Genomic DNA, 18052 nt, shown 5'->3' on the forward strand with positions numbered 1-18052 from the left:
AATACAGTCACCCATCCATCTCCTGTACTCTGTTGAAAAAAAATCCCAGCTTATCGAGCCTATTATGCGAACACAAAAGCCTTCCATACCCAGCAATATCCTAGTAAGTCTTTTCTGAACCCTCTCCAATTCAATAGTATCCTTCCTGTAGCACTGTGACCAGAATTGCATTCAGTACTCGAAAAGAGGCCTCACCAATGTCCTGGACAAGGTCAACACGACCTCCCAACTCGTATACCCAAAGGTCTGAGCACTGAAGGCAAAGTTGCTAAACTCCTTCTCAATCACCCTGTGTCTACCTGTGAAGCAAATATCAAAGGATTATGTCCCTGGTCCCTGTGTCTCTATTCTACAATACTGCCTAAGGCCCTACTATTTTTATGTGAGTCCCACCTTGTTTGTTTTACCGAGATGTAATACCTCACATTTATTCAAATTAAACTCCATCTCCCACTTCTCAGCCTGTTGACCCAATTGATCAAGATGTCTTTGTAATCTTAGTTAAAAATCACACAACACCAGCTGATAGTCGGACAGGTTTAATCGGAAGCACTAGCTTTTGGAGCACCGCTCCTTCATCAGGTGGTTGTGAGCGGCGCTCCGAAAGCGAGTGCTTCCAGTTAAACCTGTCGGACTATCAGCTGGTGTTGTGTAATTTTTAACTTTATGCACCCCAGTCCAACACCGGCATCTCCAAATCATTTGTAATCTTCACTGTCCACTCTGCCACCAATCTTGGTATCCTCTGCAAACTTAGTAACCACGCTTCCATGGAATAAATTTAATCTGGGAGGGGTTCTTTGGTGTTTCGGGGCAGATCAGTTACATCGACTGCTTGGAATGATAGTATCATGAGTCTTAAACCTCAAGTTAAATGACAGGAGGCATTTAGTCTCCCTCATCGAATACTCCATGTAATTTGCAGAAAAAGCCACATATGCAGTTAAACCCAGACTTGGAAACACATTTGAGCACAGGGATATTGTCTGAGATACAAGTCACTTTCATTGATGAATTCAAGGGAAATATTCAGCATTTGAAATGGAGAATTAAAAGAGCATTTGGAATGTGGTTCCACCTTCCCAATCCATGGTGAAGTTGGTGAGTGATGATGATTAACAGCAGGTGCAGTGTTTCAGATGGTTTTAAACACAGTACTTGAAGTGCCATACAGTTACCACTCAGTAGCACATTAGTTTACAGGGTGAGGAGCATCCATCTCAGTGCTCACGTCAACACTTGTAGAATGGAATTACTTCAAGTATATTATCCTGCAGATTACAACTTTGTCTTTATCATCATAGTCATCAGGGAGCAGTGTCACTTTGACCAGTTTTACAAGAGCTTATATCCTCAGTAGAGAATTCTTCATCTACTGTGATGATACATGAACCATTTAACTCCTTAAGAATTTTAAAAATATTTTACAAAGAAGTTGTTTTCAGTTCATCATGGGTATTTAAAACACGGCAAACAAAGATCTCTTCTGTTAAAACAGAGAAGCAATGGATCTTGCCTTTGCATCACACAGCTCACCAATTCTGCTGTCAACCAACTCCTGGGTTGGGTGAAACTGGGTGACTGCCTTCCTTCACAGTAGTTGATGGTGAGGGAAGTCATAGTGAATGAACTGAAAGTCAGCTGACAATGGAAACGTGGGGCCGGCTGATTGCAAATGTGAACTAAACAGATCTGCCGTTCTTGAGGATAATAGTCACTTTTGACCAGCCAGTCTGCCAGAGGATAAATGAGGTTATATGTGAAGCCGGGAATTTTTTTCCAGTGAACTCTGAGCAACCTGTGCAGTGAGTGCCCTATCAGACAGGGCAGCCCTTGTTAAGCAAAGAGCAGGATTTTGTCCTGTGCAGGTTTTCACTGGTTCAAACCACAGGAGTTTCTGCATGTGCACTTGAACGTCCTTGATTCTCCCAAACTGTGATTAAGTGTCTGAACATGGGTAACTGAGATATTCCCTTAGAGGTATCATGTTCACTCATTATACAGTAAACAAATATATCGATCCTTAGTGTGCCACACTACCTTGGTTTGCCCATTGTTAGCTGGCTGAACTTCTTTGGATGTAAAATAGTGACTGATCAAAAATAAAGTTAAAAATCACACAACACCGGGTTATAGTCCAACAGGTTTATTTGAAATCACTAGCTTTCAGTGTTGTGTGATTTTTAACTTAGTACACCCAGCTCCAACACCGGCATCTCCAAATCATGAGCAAACATAAGTATAGTGCGTTATTTTCACTTTTATCATGTTAGTTTCAAAGGCATTCTCAAGTGTTGTGTTTCTACTAAACTTTGAACGATGTGGTTAATAGCAAACGGTGTTTGCCCAGAAACACAGCATTCAGGTTGCTTTGGCCATTGTGTGTATAATCGTGCTGGATTGAACCTTCTCCACATGTCAGATTGTTTTCCATCAAATTTAAACCCCACCATCAGGAATTCATGGCCTTACCATGTAAATGTACAGTGCTGATGGTTTTTATAAGTTTAAGCACAGAACATGCAGCTCATTATACACCAATTGCCCATCACACACTTTCAGTTTGCTTTGCAATATGTTGTAATGAGACTCACCAGCAAAGCTCCAGTGCTTGTTGTGCTGAAATAAGGAACAAAGAGCTCATTAAATCAAAGAGACACAACCGAGTGGTTCAATTAGGTTGAAATGTCCTTTCTCAGTATTGAAGTATGCTGCGATGCTGACTGTGACTGTTAGTGGATTGTGATTTAACTAATGAATTGCAACTTGCAGCCTTAGCGCAGCAATTCGAGCTTTTCACATGCAAATACTCAATGACATACACTCAACTGATAGTGTCCGAGGAAGGATAGTCTACTGTCCTTTATCACAATTGCAACCACAACCACCTGATGATGGAGCAGCTTAAGGTGTCATGAATTGATACACTTGATTAAATTGTTCCAGATAACTACGATTAAATAAAACACACTTGGTTCACTGCTCTGATGTTGTGAAAACTTCTTTCCAATTTCCTCGTTAGACCATGAGCTCCTTTCTGAAATACTGCTTCTTAGTACCAAGCACCACCTGTGAAACACAATAGTTGAAATTCATGAGCTTATTCTGGTGACAACAGAGAAGGTAGCTCCCAGACTGTGCATCAATCACAAGACCCAAGTGAGAGTAGATAGGGGAGGAAAGGCCGTTGTTGTCAGTGAGTATCAGTGCACTGGCTGGGCCTTCAAAAAAGTTGACAGCTCCCATCAAGTACTGATAGTTTGCTTGTCCCAGTTATTAACTTCACAAGCAAAACACTCCCTTTCAGCATTGCATTATTGGCTCCCAGCAAAGGTCATTTCCACAGGAGAAATGCACCGCTGCTGGCTTTGTCTCACCTGAATTAACTCCATCACTGCCAAATACTTAACCTGCATGAACATTTTTCTGTATTACTGAACTTGGTTAAGCTCAAACATTGTTGGGAGATGATAATTCTAGATCCACTTTGCCTCCCTAATTGATCTTAACAAACACAATTGTCCTGCGCTAATTCTGGGGATCTGAACTGAATAGTGTTTTTCTTTTAGTTTGGCTGAAATTGTTTAATTGCTGTGCAGGGACCTTTTGAATTAGAGTGATTGTATTAGAGTTGATTGACGATCTCGATTACTGTAAGCTGAGCAAGTGCAGATGGAAATTGAACTTTTTGGGAATGGCACAGAAATAGTGTGGAGCCCATAAGGTCACATGGCAACAAAAGAAGTTAGAGCGGACAGAGAACTGTTCTTGCAGTGTTAAATTCTCTGAAGTGGATTTCATAGGGTGTGACTTTGCTCATTTTGTTTCTGACACATTAACTCACTTTCTTATGATTAGGCAGGCAGCCTTTACTTTTAGTATGTATGGTTCATGAATATGCGTGACTATGACACTTCAGGTCCTTAACCACCTCGTGTCATGAAAATAGATGCATCTTGACCACAAACACACAGACCCTGTATTATGTTGCATGGCATTTAGACGTTGCAGCAAGCTCAGTAGAGAACATGCGGTCTGAGTGAAACTGTGGAATGTGTTTTCAATAGCTGCCAAGTGATGTTGCCGAATTAAAAGCATTAACTCACCACCATCTTACACTCGTACAATAAAAGAGAAAATGTTTGCTTTATCTATCACAAAAATGTTTTTAGCATGAAACAATTGGACTTGAATGATTGAGCAATTTCAAATTAATGTTTGCACATCTTTGGTCGCTACTGAACTCAAATATATTTTCATGTCTTGGTTTATTCACAATTTCTATTTGAGTGTTGCAGACTTGTCAATAAAAAGATTATGGGAAGCAGCGTGTCAAAATAACCTGTGCAAGAGTGGTTGAACTTAATTTGTCAGCCAGAATGTGGTATTGTTTGAATGAGACATTCTGTGACGTTGCACTGACAAGCATTAATTCTGGACTGAAGTTTCTATGACATTGGATTTTAAATGAAACTTGTCAGTGAAGCTGAAATCAGGTCAATTGTCCATTGAAAGTGAATTATGTGGATGCAATATGATGGAAAACCAGATAAAAGTTAATGACAGATAAACTGGCTGATGTCAGTTTTTAAAATAATTGGAGTATGGGTTAAGATGACAGTTCATGCACGTTTTCCTGTTTATTTAACCCGCCTTGCCTTACAAGTTGCAGTAACCTTTGACACAGTAAAGAGCACCAATGACTTCCTAACAAAGGATGCATATAGTCAAAGGAAGAAGCCCTGAGGTGCTCTGTGTTATTTGATTCTCTCTCTGTTTTCCACCATGTCTCACTGTTAAGATTTCTTCTCAACTGCCGTTACCCAGACATATTTTGGATTTTTCTGTTCCCACCATCTCAGATTTTGATCCCATGTGGTAGTCATAGTGGTATTCCAGAGTACAATGTAATGTTGAGAATTTTGCAGATTGTTGAAGGACCATGTTTCTGTTATCAATGATCATTTGGCTGCTCTTTTCTCCCTCCTGCCTCCCGTGCCTCACCAAAAATCCCGGCTTCCCATTTCTTGCCACATTATTAGACTTTGTCTGTGTCGACAGCTTTTAAATTCATCCGAGGATCGTAACCCATCTGAATCACTTGTGTCAGAGCCTGACTTGCAGTTTTACAGACAGGCCTTTGGGGTTAGTTTACCCAGTTTTGCAACATGGAGGATTAACAGTTTAGTTTTGCTCTTTCAGGTCCTAAGGCTGGAAGCCATGGATTGTGGGTTTGGTTCCAGTATTGATGATTCATTGTGTCTGTTTCTTTTATTTTGTTAATATATTTATTAACAATTTTTTTAAACTTTACAAACATATAAAATTATTGAAAAATACAATCATTAACATATATCAGTATAATAACAAAAAACACAAAGTACAATACAACCACCATCTACTAACTACTAACCTATCCTATAATGCGAAACAAACCCTAACACTGTGCAAAGTGATAAATAAGCAAATAACTAATAGATCAAAAATGAGAAAAGCAAAAAAATAATAAAAAACACAGAACACAGAACAGCTATGCCCGGCACAAACCTCCCAAACAAAGGAACGGGAGCATTGTATATATACCCATATTAACTCAGGAGACCCCCCCACTCCCTCCAGGCCCCAGGGCTCAACAAACCTAACCATCCTGGTTAAACAAACACCCTAGTTAAGATAACTGACAAATCTATATCCAAATAACTCAAGTAGGGCTGCCACATCTTACAAGAATGGTCTGTTGTGTGGTGCACCATATTTGTAAAAAAGTCCAAGGGAATGTGCTCCATAATTAATTTCTGCCATCCCAGCAAGCCTGGCGGGTTCTCGGACATCCAATTCATCAGAATATTCTTTTGTGCACAGTAAGAAAGAGTATTAAATAGTTTCTTCCCATGCCCGTCTAAAGATGGTAAATTCGGTAGACCTAGGAGGAGAGATATCGGATTTACTTTAATTTCAGTCCTCAATACCCTCCCTACCTCCTCCGCCACAGCGCTCCAATAAACACTGAGCCTGTGGCATGTCATTATGTTTCTAACATATAAAATGTGTAAACATATGTTACAGTCAGATGAGAAGACAAATGTGTGACTTGAATGGCTATGACAAAATCTATAAAACTTGTCTTCATGCAAGGAGCTTGATGTGTTGGTGCTGTATCACTGCATTTGTGAAAACTGATAGGCTGTGCTCTTATCTGTGCATCTGTCTCTTGCAGGCTGCCAAAGTTATACTTGTGTGAATTTTGCCTCAAGTACATGAAGAGCAAAAGCATTTTGCAGCAACACATGAAGAAATGTAATTGGTTTCACCCGCCTGCAAATGAGATTTACAGGAAAGACAAGATATCTGTGTTTGAAGTAAGCTTGGGCTTTTTGGCTTATATGAAATGAGTCTGCTGTGACAGCTAAATTGGGATTAAGTGCAGTCAGAACATAAAATGTCTTTTGCTCATTTCATTGGCAAAGTGTTCCGTATTCTTTCCCACCTAACCTGGCTTTACACTGAAAGTCACCAACAGAGCAATCTCAAGTTGTGCCGAGTTCCCCTCTGCCTGTGTTTCTTTTAAAATGTTGTGCCCAGTTTAGTGCATCTCAAGTCATAGAGATGTACGGCATGGAAACACCCTTCGGTCCAATTCCTCCATGCCAACATTAGTCTACTCCCATTGGCCAAACCCTTCCTACTCATGCACCCATCCAGATGCCATTCAAATGTAATTGTACCAGCCTCGACCAACTCCTCTGACAGCTCTTTTCAGACACGCACTACCCTCCACATGATAAATTACCCCTTAAATCCCTTTTAAATCTTTCCCGTCACACCTTAAACCTCACAGCACCAGAGACCCGGGTTCAATTCCCGCCTCAGGCAACTGTCTGTGTGGAGTTTGCACATTCTCCCCGTGTCTGCGTGGGTTTCCTCTGGGTGCTCCGGTTTCCTCCCACAGTCCAAAGATGTGCAGGTTAGGGTGAATTGGCAGTGCTAAATTGCCCGTAGTGTTAGGTGAAGGGGTAAATGTAGGGGAATGGGTCTGGGCGGGTTGCTCTTCGGAGGTTCGGTGTGGACTTGTTGGGCCGAAGGGCCTGTTTCCACATTGTTAGTGACCTAATCTTATCTAATCCATGCCCTCTAATGTTGGACTCACCTACCCTGGGTAGAAAAACTTGGCTATTCACCCTATCCATGCCCCCTCAGGATTTTATAAAGTTCTATCAGGTCATCCTCTGAGGCTTCAGGGAAAACAGCCCCAGCCTATTCAGCCTCTCTCTCTCTCTCTCTCTCTCTCTCTCTCTCTCTCGCCCTCGCTCACGCCATGCAACCGGCAACATCTTCATAACTCGATGAATTCGTTCGAGTTTCACAACATCCTTCTGAGAGCAGGGAGACCAGAATTGCACACAATGTTCTAAAAGTGACCATACCAACGTCCGGTCCTGCCTCAACATGACCTCCCAATTCATACACTCAATTCACTGACCAATAAAGGCAAGTATACCAAACACTTTCTTCATTCCCGTCTACCTGCGCCTCCACTTTCAAAGGACTGTGAACCTGCATTCCAAGGTCTCTTTGTTCAGCCAAACTTCCCAGAAAATTACCATTAAGTGTAGAAGTCCTGTCCGAGCTTGCCTTACCAAAATGCAACACCTCACTGTTATCCAAATTAAATTCCATCTGCTCATCAAGGATTATGAACAATCCAATGAATTGTTGAGTCTTACAACTTGTTAAGATGCAAATAATTATAACTCTTATTTAAAATTGTACATTGCATGCAACTCCATATGCAATGTTGCTTGGCATCAACATCACTTGTGCTGTAGTCGAATTGAACTGCAATCAATGCTGAAGTCAAGATGTTGTTCTCTGTATAATGACTCGTTGTTGCAGATGTTTCAATATTCTTTTGTTTAATGTGTTTCCTCTTAGCTGTGTTTGCCTTTTACTATAAAACCATCTACCCCATTGGAAATATTCTGGAAATGCTTTTGAAAAGTACTTCACTGCATCCTTTTCTCCATCTTTCTTATTCTTGCTTCGATTTTCTCTCCCTCTTGCTTTGTTCACTTAATGCATTCCTTTCAGGGTCTTTCTCTTTGCCCCACCTGAACAATTTTTGGGCATGCAGTGATAATTGGTTTGATGTTGTCTCATCTTCCTGCTGTTGAGTTATTGTATGTTCTCTACAGGTGGATGGTAACATCAGTACCATATATTGCCAGAACCTGTGTCTACTGGCCAAACTCTTCCTTGACCACAAGACATTGTATTATGACGTGGAACCCTTCCTCTTTTATGTTCTGACACAGAATGACAACAAAGGCTGCCATCTCGTGGGCTACTTCTCCAAGGTAAGTCCTAGCTGTTCTTCATCTCAGAAACTCATGTTTGGAGGATTCAAGCAATAGACAGTAGACAGTAGGTGCAGGAGGAGGCCATTCTGCCCTTCGAGCCTGCACTACCATTCAGTACGATCATGGCTGATCATCCTTAATCAGTATCCTGTTCCTGCCTTATCTCCATAACCCTTGATTCCACTATCTTTGAGAGCTCTATCCAACTCTTTCTTAAATGAATCCAGAGACTGGGCCTCCACTGCCCTCTGGGGCAGAGCATTCCACACAGCCACCACTCTCTGGGTGAAGAAGTTTCTCCTCATCTCTGTCCTAAATGGTCTACCCTGTATTTTTAAGCTGCGTCCTCTGGTTCGGCACTCACCCATCAGCGGAAACATGTTTCCTGCTTCCAGAGTGTCCGATCCTTTACTAGTCTTATGTCTCAATCAGATCCCCTCTCAGTCTTCTAAACTCAAGGGTATACAAGCCCAGTCGCTCCAGTCTTTCAGCGTAAGGTAGTCCCGCCATTCCAGGAATTGACCTCGTGAACCTACGCTGCACTTCCTCAATAGCCAGAATGTCTTTCCTCAAATTTGGAGACCAGAACTGCACACAGTACTCCACACAGTACTCCAGGTGTGGTCTCACCAGGGCCCTGTACAGCTGGAGAAGAACCTCTTTGCTTCTATACTCAATCCCTCTTGTTATGAAAGCCAGCAGGCCTGCTGTACCTGCATGCTTACCTTCATTGACTGGTGTACAAGAACACCCAGATCTCTTTGTACTGCCCCTTTACCTAAATTGATTCCATTTAGGTAGTAATCTGCCTTCCTGTTCTTGCCACCAAAGTGGATAACCATATATTTATCCACATTAAACTGCATCTGCCATGCATCTGACCACTCACCTAACCTGTCCAGGTCACCGTGTAATCTCCTAACATCCTCCTCGCATTTCACCCTGCCACCCAGCTTTGTATCATCAGCAAATTTGCTAATGTTATTACTAATACCATCTTCTATATCATTAATATATATTGTAAAAAGCTACGGTCCCAGCACTGATCCCTGTGGTACCCCACTGGTCACTGCCTGCCATTCCAAAATGGAGCCGTTTATCACTACTCTTTGTTTCCTATCAGCCAACCAACTTTCAATCCAAGTTAGTACTTTGCCCCCAATACTATGCGCCCTAATTTTGCTCACTAACCTCCTATGTGGGACTTTATCAAAAGCTTTCTGAAAGTCCAGGTACACTACATCTACTGGTTCTCCCTTGTCCATCTTCAGAGTTACATCCTCAAAAAAGCTGCACCAAATTGTGGCCTTGATTTCAGTAAGTTTTAAAACACCTTTATGAATTTATGATTACTGTCAACAGTTTGCCCATGTAACTCAAATGGTGCTAGCTTTGTAGTTTTTTTTGTGTTATATAAAGTTCTACACGCGAGCTCAATTTATTTGCAAATTACTTCTCACCTCACTGTGTTGTGACACTCATCCACTTATCTAAAAGCAGTTCCAAACAATGCATTTATCGCCATGTATCTATTTGCTCAGCTATTTTAGCCTCGCTGCTCACTCAAACCTCTCCCAGCTGACGACAAGTCCTAGCATTGGCTTTCTAGCACACAAAATCGCGAATTCAGTCATCTGCAATTTTCACAACCTAATCAGGTTTGACGTTTTAAAATGGGTACTTGTGCTCAACTCCCCCAACTCTGAGATCCAGTTACTGCCTCACATCTCTTGCTTCTCCCATCTCCATTCCATTACTGTCAGTGCTCAGAATCTGTCGATTCTGGCGGTTGTCCTATCTACTGCAAATGACCCTGGAAGGATAAGTCTTCTCAGAAATCTGAGAGGAGAAGCTAACATTTTTACACTACGGTTATGTGGTAACAACATGGCAGCGCATCCCTCATACTGTTCACAGCAGAGGAAGTACTGACCATACTTAAAATGTCGCAGGTGACCTTGTGGGTATGGTTTAAAAAAAAAAATGTGCTGGTTATGTCAAGCCACTTAAGAATGGAGTGGTGAAAAAGTATCCTTTGAGGCAGATCATGGAGAAGAGGCACTGAGAAGGATGGCCCTACTGACCATGTTAAAAGCTGCAGAGAAACATATCCAGTTAAAACCAGAAGTGTCACTAGTGACTTTACTCCAAGTGGTTTCACTGCTGCTGCTAGGCCACAAGTTGAAAACATGGGTCTGCTGTCCACAGTGTGTGTCTTGTGCTTACTGGGGCAGACACAAGAATACCAAATTACAAAAGAAAACAAGAACCTACACTCAGCAAGATGCTGTGGGCTAATCTGTTGGTCATTGGACTTTGCACTAGACAAGGAAGAGTTCGCCGAGAAACAGGACACCCACCCCAAGTTTTTGTTTCATTGAAAAACGCAATGTGTGGGCAAGTTCCTTTTGAATGTAAATAACAGTAGCATCTAAACAAGTGTGAGTGAATAACCTTGGGAGCCTAACTAATCATCCCACACCCTTTCCACGTTTTACTTAACCTTGGACACTTCCCTCCATTCAGCACCTCCATTTCACTGTTTTGATCAAGCATTTTATATCTGTCCGCAACCTCAGCCTGCCTGACAGGCTTTCTTCCAACCTGTTCTCTTGGTTATGTTTTTGTGATTTCAATCGAATGCTACAATTTTCTTTCCCTTTTTTTTTCCGAACAATTGGAAAAATCTTCAGCAATTTTGCTCCAGTACTGGAGCTTCAGCCTTTTTCCCCAAACCTTTTCCCACCTTCAAGTGCACGAGCAAAGTCTGCCTCTTGGTGGGAGTTTTCAGTTTGCTAAGTGCTTGTTGACTCCAAGTACCCCTTAAACATGCAGACCCCCTGCTCAAAATTATGAATAGCTTTTGAAATACTTTGCAAATTTCAAAGAGCTGTAAAACTGTCCTAGGTGCACAGATGGTGACCAAGCCATGATCAGTTCTCTCACCAAGTGCACAGAACTCTAAAGTTTCTTTCTCTCTCCTTCCTCAGAAGCACATTGCAGATAAGTAACAGTGAGAAATTGTGAATCCATATGCAGATACGATAACTCAGAGCTGCTGTACTTGAGCTCTCCTTGAGCAGGCCAAACCACTTGATTACCTTCCGGGACAAAAGCTGAAAAGTGCTCTTGGGCAGTTTTGAATGGGAAACACTGAGCTTTAAGTTATGCAAATCCAGAAAGGACTTCATTCCTAGAGGTGGAGACTTGCCATGAGTTCTTGCCCATAAATTACCCTTCTTTATAAGCCCCTTTATTGACAAAAATGTTGCATCTTAACACAAGCATGAACCAGGCCATGAAATAAATGGAGGAACAGTGGGGAAAGCCAAAAGTTTGCTGGCAAGACTTAGTCCAGGAGCACAAAACCTGGGCTTCTCGGGGCCAATCCTGCAGAGTTGTTGTCGGTGTTGTGTATGTTTGTTGTTTTATGTGTGATATTTTCTTTGTTCCTTGCTTCATATTCAGGAGAAGCATTGCCAGCAGAAGTACAATGTATCCTGCATCATGATCCTACCCCAGTACCAGAGGAAAGGATATGGGAGGTTCCTCATTGATTTCAGTAAGTGCAGAATCTTGGAGTGGACTGATGAAAACTGATGAAGTGTATATTTGAAGAGCTCAACACATGGCAAACAACCAATCTTGCCTTTTCATTGTGGAATATAACACTGAACTGTTGAATTAAATCGAAGGTTCACCTCTCCTTAAAGGGGCTGTGCTCCATCTCATTGACATTAAATCCAGTAGTTGCACCATTACATTCTCAGGGCTGTTTTGCACTAAATTCTCTTTACTGTGACAATTGAAAATTAGTGGTCATATTGGAAATGGAGAAGTGTGCAGATTATCGTTTTTATTCAGTTAAATTGTCCTCATAACTTTCCAATCCCTCTACACCTCCATCCGCCATGACCAGGGCCTCCAAGCCCTCCGTTTTTTCCTCTCCAGACGTCCCCAACAGTACCCTTCCACCGACACTCTCATTCGTTTGGCCGAACTGGTCCTCACCCTTAACAATTTCTCCTTTGAATCCTCCCACTTCCTCCAGACCAAAGGAGTAGCCATGGGCACATGTATAAGCCCCAGCTATGCCTGTCTCTTTGTTGGCTACGTGGAACATTTGATCTTCCGTAATTACACCGGCACCACTCCCCACCTCTTCCTCCGCTACATTGATGACTGCATTGGCGCCACCTCATGCTCCCGCGAGGAGGTTGAGCAATTCATCAACTTCACCAACACATTCCACCCTGACCTTAAATTTACCTGGACCATCTCTGACACCGCCCTCCCCTTCCTGGACCTCTCCATCTCCATTAATGACGACCGACTTGACACTGACATTTTTTACAAACCCAACGACTCCCACAGCTACCTGGATTACACCTCTTCCCACCCTACCTCTTGCAAAAATGCCATCCCGTATTCCCAATTCCTCCGCCTCCGCTGTATCTGCTCCCAGGAGGACCAGTTCCAGCACAGAACACACCAGATGGCCTCCTTCTTTAGAGACCGCAATTTCCCTTCCCACGTGGTTAAAGATGCCCTCCAATGCATCTCGTCCACATCCCGCACCTCAGCCCTCCGACCCCACCCCTCCAACCGTAACAAGGACAGAACGCCCCTGGTGCTCACCTTTCACCCTACCAACCTTCGCATAAATCAAATCATCCGCCAACGTTTCCGCCACCTCCAAACAGACCCCACCACCAGGGATATATTTCCCTCCCCACCCATTTCCGCTTTCCGCAAAAACCGTTCCCTCCGTGACTACCTGGTCAGGTCCACGACCCCCTACAACCCACCCTCCCATCCTGGCACCTTCCCCTGCCACCGCAGGAACTGTAAAACCTGCGCCCACACCTCCTCCCTCATCTCTATCCAAGGCCCTAAAGGAGCCTTCCACATCCATCAAAGTGTTACCTGCACATCCACTAATATCATTTATTGTATCCGTTGCTCCCGATGCGGTCTCCTCTACATTGGGGAGACTGGGCGCCTCCGAGCAGAGCGCTTTAGGGAACATCTCCGGGACACCTGCACCAATCAACCACACCGCCCCGTGGCCCAACATTTCAACTCCCCCTCCCACTCTGCTGAGGACATGGAGGTCCTGGGCCTCCTTCACCGCCGCTCCCTCACCACCAGACGTCTGGAGGAAGAACGCCTCATCTTCCGCCTTGGAACACTTCAACCCCAGAACATCAATGTGGACTTCAACAGTTTCCTCATTTCCCCTTCCCCCACCTCACCCGAGTTCCAAACTTCCAGCTCAGCACTGTTCCCATGACTTGTCCGACCTGCCTATCTCCTTTTCCACCTATCCACTCCACCCTCTCCTCCCTGACCTATCACCTTCATCTCCTCCCCCACTCACCTATTGTACTCTATGCTACTTTCTCCCCACCCCCACCCTCCTCTAGCTTATCTCTCCACGCTTCAGGCTCTCTACCTTTATTCCTGATGAAGGGCTTTTGCCCGAAACGTCGATTTCGCTGCTCCTTAGATACTGCCTGAACTGCTGTGCACTTCCAGCACCACTAACCCAGAATCTGGTTTCCAGCATCTGCAGTCATTGTTTTTACCTCGTTGATTTTAATAGCTTACCTATTGTGATAAACCAATGCATGTGTTTGGAAAAGATAGGTGTTTGTGAATTCAAGTCCTGACAGGATGTTTTTCAGTGTTTAAAATGTTCTCTATTGAGGGAAGGTGGACAGCAAGGAACTGCAAACAGAAGCAATCAGGTTGGTCTCCTGTAAAGTTACAGGCAAATGATAGAAGTGTTTGGAAGCAGATCTCCTGTGAACAAGACTAGGATGGTCAAGCCTTAAACATAACAAGGAAAATACCATGACATTGGCATGTATCTGGAGCCCTACCATTCAGTAAAGTGCAACTGAAGAAAATATTGCTGTTTGTGAAATGCTTTTCCAGTTGCAGCCCTGAATTGACGTGGTGTCCGCATTCCCTGAAGAGTTGCCTGTGTAAGCCAGGTAGAGCTAATTGCATTGCCATGGGTCTGCATTAACCTACATAAGGGGTCTTTTCCTAGACCTAGAGGCCCAGGTTTAAGTCCCACCTACTCCGTGATTAAGAAAGCGAATGCAATGTTGTCTCTTATCTCAAGAGGGTTGGAATATAAAAGCAGAGATGTACTACTAGGACTTTATAAAGCTCTGGTTAGGCCCCATTTGGAGTACTGTGTCCAGTTTTGGTCCCCACACCTCAGGAAGGACATACTGGCACTGGAACGTGTCCAGCGGAGATTCACACGGATGATCCCTGGAATGACAGGTCTAACATATGAGGAACGGCTGAGGATACTGGGATTGTATTCGTTGGAGTTTAGCAGATTAAGGGGAGACTTAATAGAGACGTACAAAATAATACATGGCTTGGAAAAGGTGGATGCTAGGAAATTGTTTCCGTTAGACGAGGAGACTAGGACCCGTGGACACAGCCTTAGAATTAGAGGGGGTCATTTCAGAACAGAAATGCGGAGACATTTCTTCAGCCAGAGAGTGGTGGGCCTGTGGAATTCATTGCCACGGAGTGCAGTGGAAGCCGGGACGCTAAATGTCTTCAAGGCAGAGATTGATAGATTCTTGTTGTCTAGAGGAATTAAGGGCTACGGGGAGAACGCTGGTAAGTGGAGCTGAAATGCGCATCAGCCATGATTGAATGGCGGAGTGGACTCGATGGGCCGAATGGCCTTACTTCCACTCCTATGTCTTATGGTCTTATGGTCTTATAGGTGTGTAATAACAACATCTCTGAACAGGTTGGTGAGAAAATAATGTTAAAATAAATTGGATATGCGGGCTGCTTTGGGCAGTTCAGGAAGCTGTTCATAGGTAAAACGAAGAAAAGCATATTCATCAAGATATGTTGTTAAAGGATAATCCTGATGTAATAATTACAAATGCAGTATCAGTACCAGACATTGCCCATCATCGTCTTTCACGAGACTCAGATTAATAGTTTGGCCTCAACTTCCATTTCAACCTGGCCTGGCTTTTGTGGTTTAAACACGATTTTCTTTGTTTGAGCAAGGGTTTTGTTTAAGAGCCGTACTCCAAATCTGATGGAATACGTTGGAGCAGCTTCAGCCATGTTGTCCCAGTAATCATATACAGAAGCCAAGTCAAATTCTCACAAGTGTGTCACTGTGACCTGTATTGCCTGACTGACATTATTCAGGAACGTGAAGAGAATCTTCCAAGAGTCACCCAAACCACACGTCTCACCCTTAAAACACTTGCAGTGGAATGAGTTGGTTCACCCCACACCACTTGGGGTAGGGGGAGAAATTGAGTTATTTTATTGTCTTGCCCAGTTTCAGGACATCTCAGTGCTTTACAGGCAATGAAATATTGTTGAGTTATTGCTGTTGTACTATAGATAAGGCATCAACCATTGATTACACGTAGAGCTCCCAAAAGAATTGTGGATCGCTGACCGGATAATATGCCTTCACAGTGATGGTTTTGGAAAAAAATGGCTGATGCGCATTTCAGCTCCACTTACCAGCGTTCTCCCCGTAGCCCTTAATTCCTCTAGACAACAAGAATCTATCAATCTCTGCCTTGAAGACATTTAGCGTCCCGGCTTCCACTGCACTCCGTGGCAATGAATTCCACAGGCCCACCACTCTCTGGCTGAAGAAATGTCTCCGCATTTCTGTTCTGAAATGACCCCCTCTAATTCTAAGGCTGTGTCCACGGGTCCTAGTCTCCTCGTCTAACGGAGAACTCCTGCCCCCCTCTTTGAAGTAACATATAAGTTCTCTTGTCCCCACCTGAGAGAGCAGACTTGTTGTTCTTTTCACACCTGGTTCACTTCTGATGATGCAGCACTCCTTCACTAAAGTACTGATATGTTAGTTTAGATTTTACACTCCAATGTTGCAGTTCAGCTTGAGCCCACGATTTTCTGACTCCTATGAAAATAGTGCCACACTTCGAGACAAAAAGCCACAAGAACTGAAAATTGAATTGTTTTCTTGTGTTCCATGTTCAGATTGCTAAAACAAGAAAATCTTTTGGTCAGTTTATTTGCTCACAAAATGATGGATGCACTGAATCATTTCCTTGCTCAATGGAGGTGACTGTTGGGATGAGTTTGCAGGTTAACTCGCTTTCTGAAATACTCTCACAAACCAAAGATGTTGCCTGTCCCAGCATCTAAACCTTTTCCACAAACTTTATTATATGGTATTGTGACACTGCTGTAGAGGAGATGTAAATGGCTCCATTAAAATGGCACCAATTGATTATTGAATACCTCAAGTGAATAAGCTGTGGGGATGATTTCTGTGGTCACACCAAGTGAGGGAGCAACAAAGGGTGACCATCTTTGCTTATCAGCGACAGTGGCCATTGGCAAGGTTGGATTTGTCCTGCTTAACGTGTGCATGAAACACCCAGGCAATTTTCCACTGAGTCAGTACCTGTCCTGGAACAGCTTGGCTAAGGGAGCGGCAAGTTCTCAAACTCCTGTCTTCAGTACAATATCTGGAATATTGTCAGGGCCCACAGCCTTCGCAGTATCCAGTGTCTCCAAGTGTTTCTTGATATCACATGGAGTGAATCGAATTGGCTGAAGACTGGTACCTGAGATGCCGGGGACCACTATAATTGCTTGTTGAGTTGTTCTGTTATGGTATCCCTCTGGTTTTGACAGCTCCTCCTTGTATCATTGGACTTTGCCCTTTTTCCAGAATGAAGTACTTTCCTCATTGAGTAGAAAGAAAGAGCAAGTTTTCTTTTGAGAGCTTGCAACTGGTGTAACCACAAAAACAAAGTGTTTGTAAAGCTTCTACAAGCGTACGTTTGTCTTTTTCACCTGCTTCTGCACACACGATTAAACTGAGGCAAGATAGCTTGGCTCTGTTTCAGAGAAGTGTAATAAGACTGCAATCTCCTTTTATCTTATCATAACTCATTTCACTGGTTTATTACTCTCCCTTCAAAACTCCTTGATTTCCATTACCTTTCGCTTTTCCTTTGCTTTTGTTACCACTCCTTTTTTTGTCCTCTTCACAATTTCTTTTACTCCCACTTGACTCATCTATCCCATCTTCTTTGTTGCCCTTACGTCCTATTTTCCCTCTTCTCTCACTCGTTCTTTCGTTCTGCTATTCCTCAAGTCTTTAACCAAGAGGTGGCACTCTCACTAATCTTCTATCCAGATTGACTGCTGCTGGGGATGTGCTTGTTCTTAGCTAATATCAGCAGTTAGACCGATTTATTTTGATTCCTTTGCTTATTGAGATCCATTGACAGGATTCTTCTGCTGAGGCAGCTGGACAAGTGCCAGTACGATACTGTAATTGGTTAAAAGCTGCTGCGGTGGATGAACTCACTGTTGCTATCTGGTAGTTACACGTTCTGCTTATTTTTGTTGCCACCTTTCCCGTACCTGCATTCCACTCTGCGCCTTTTTGGGATTGTGTTGGTCACAGTTGTGAGTATTATTTAAATAACATCATAATTCAGGAAAGGCTACTTCAGCTGACCAGTGAACTAATTGGCTCTGTCCTACATTCAGCCCCTCCCACAGAGATGAGGCATAAAAAACCATGTCTTATTCATTTGAGGATTTTACATTTTTTCTTCTCCATCTACCGGGGGGGGGGTCCAGTGAATCCTGACTTTTGACACATCTGCTCTTGTTTGAGAGAGTCTAAC

At 43.2% G+C, this 18052-nt stretch overlaps 1 protein-coding gene across 8 annotated transcripts in view; it reads left to right on the forward strand.

Annotated features, from left to right (window-relative positions):
- The window catches only part of LOC122543156 (histone acetyltransferase KAT6A-like), a 295041-nt gene that overhangs the window by 248697 nt on the left and 28292 nt on the right, over positions 1-18052 (forward strand). For all 8 annotated transcript variants that reach the window (XM_087984360.1, XM_087984358.1, XM_087984356.1 and 5 more), the window contains 3 exons: positions 6218-6359; positions 8193-8354; positions 11826-11919. In XM_087984360.1, the coding sequence (XP_087840486.1) occupies positions 6218-6359; positions 8193-8354; positions 11826-11919 (398 nt within the window). The remainder of the gene's footprint in view (positions 1-6217; positions 6360-8192; positions 8355-11825; positions 11920-18052) is intronic.

Source organism: Chiloscyllium plagiosum, unplaced genomic scaffold (assembly GCF_037043375.1).
Source record: "Chiloscyllium plagiosum isolate Xiang-an unplaced genomic scaffold, Cpla_swu_hap1 HiC_scaffold_48, whole genome shotgun sequence".
In the NCBI taxonomy this organism is placed as follows: Eukaryota; Metazoa; Chordata; class Chondrichthyes; order Orectolobiformes; family Hemiscylliidae; genus Chiloscyllium; species Chiloscyllium plagiosum.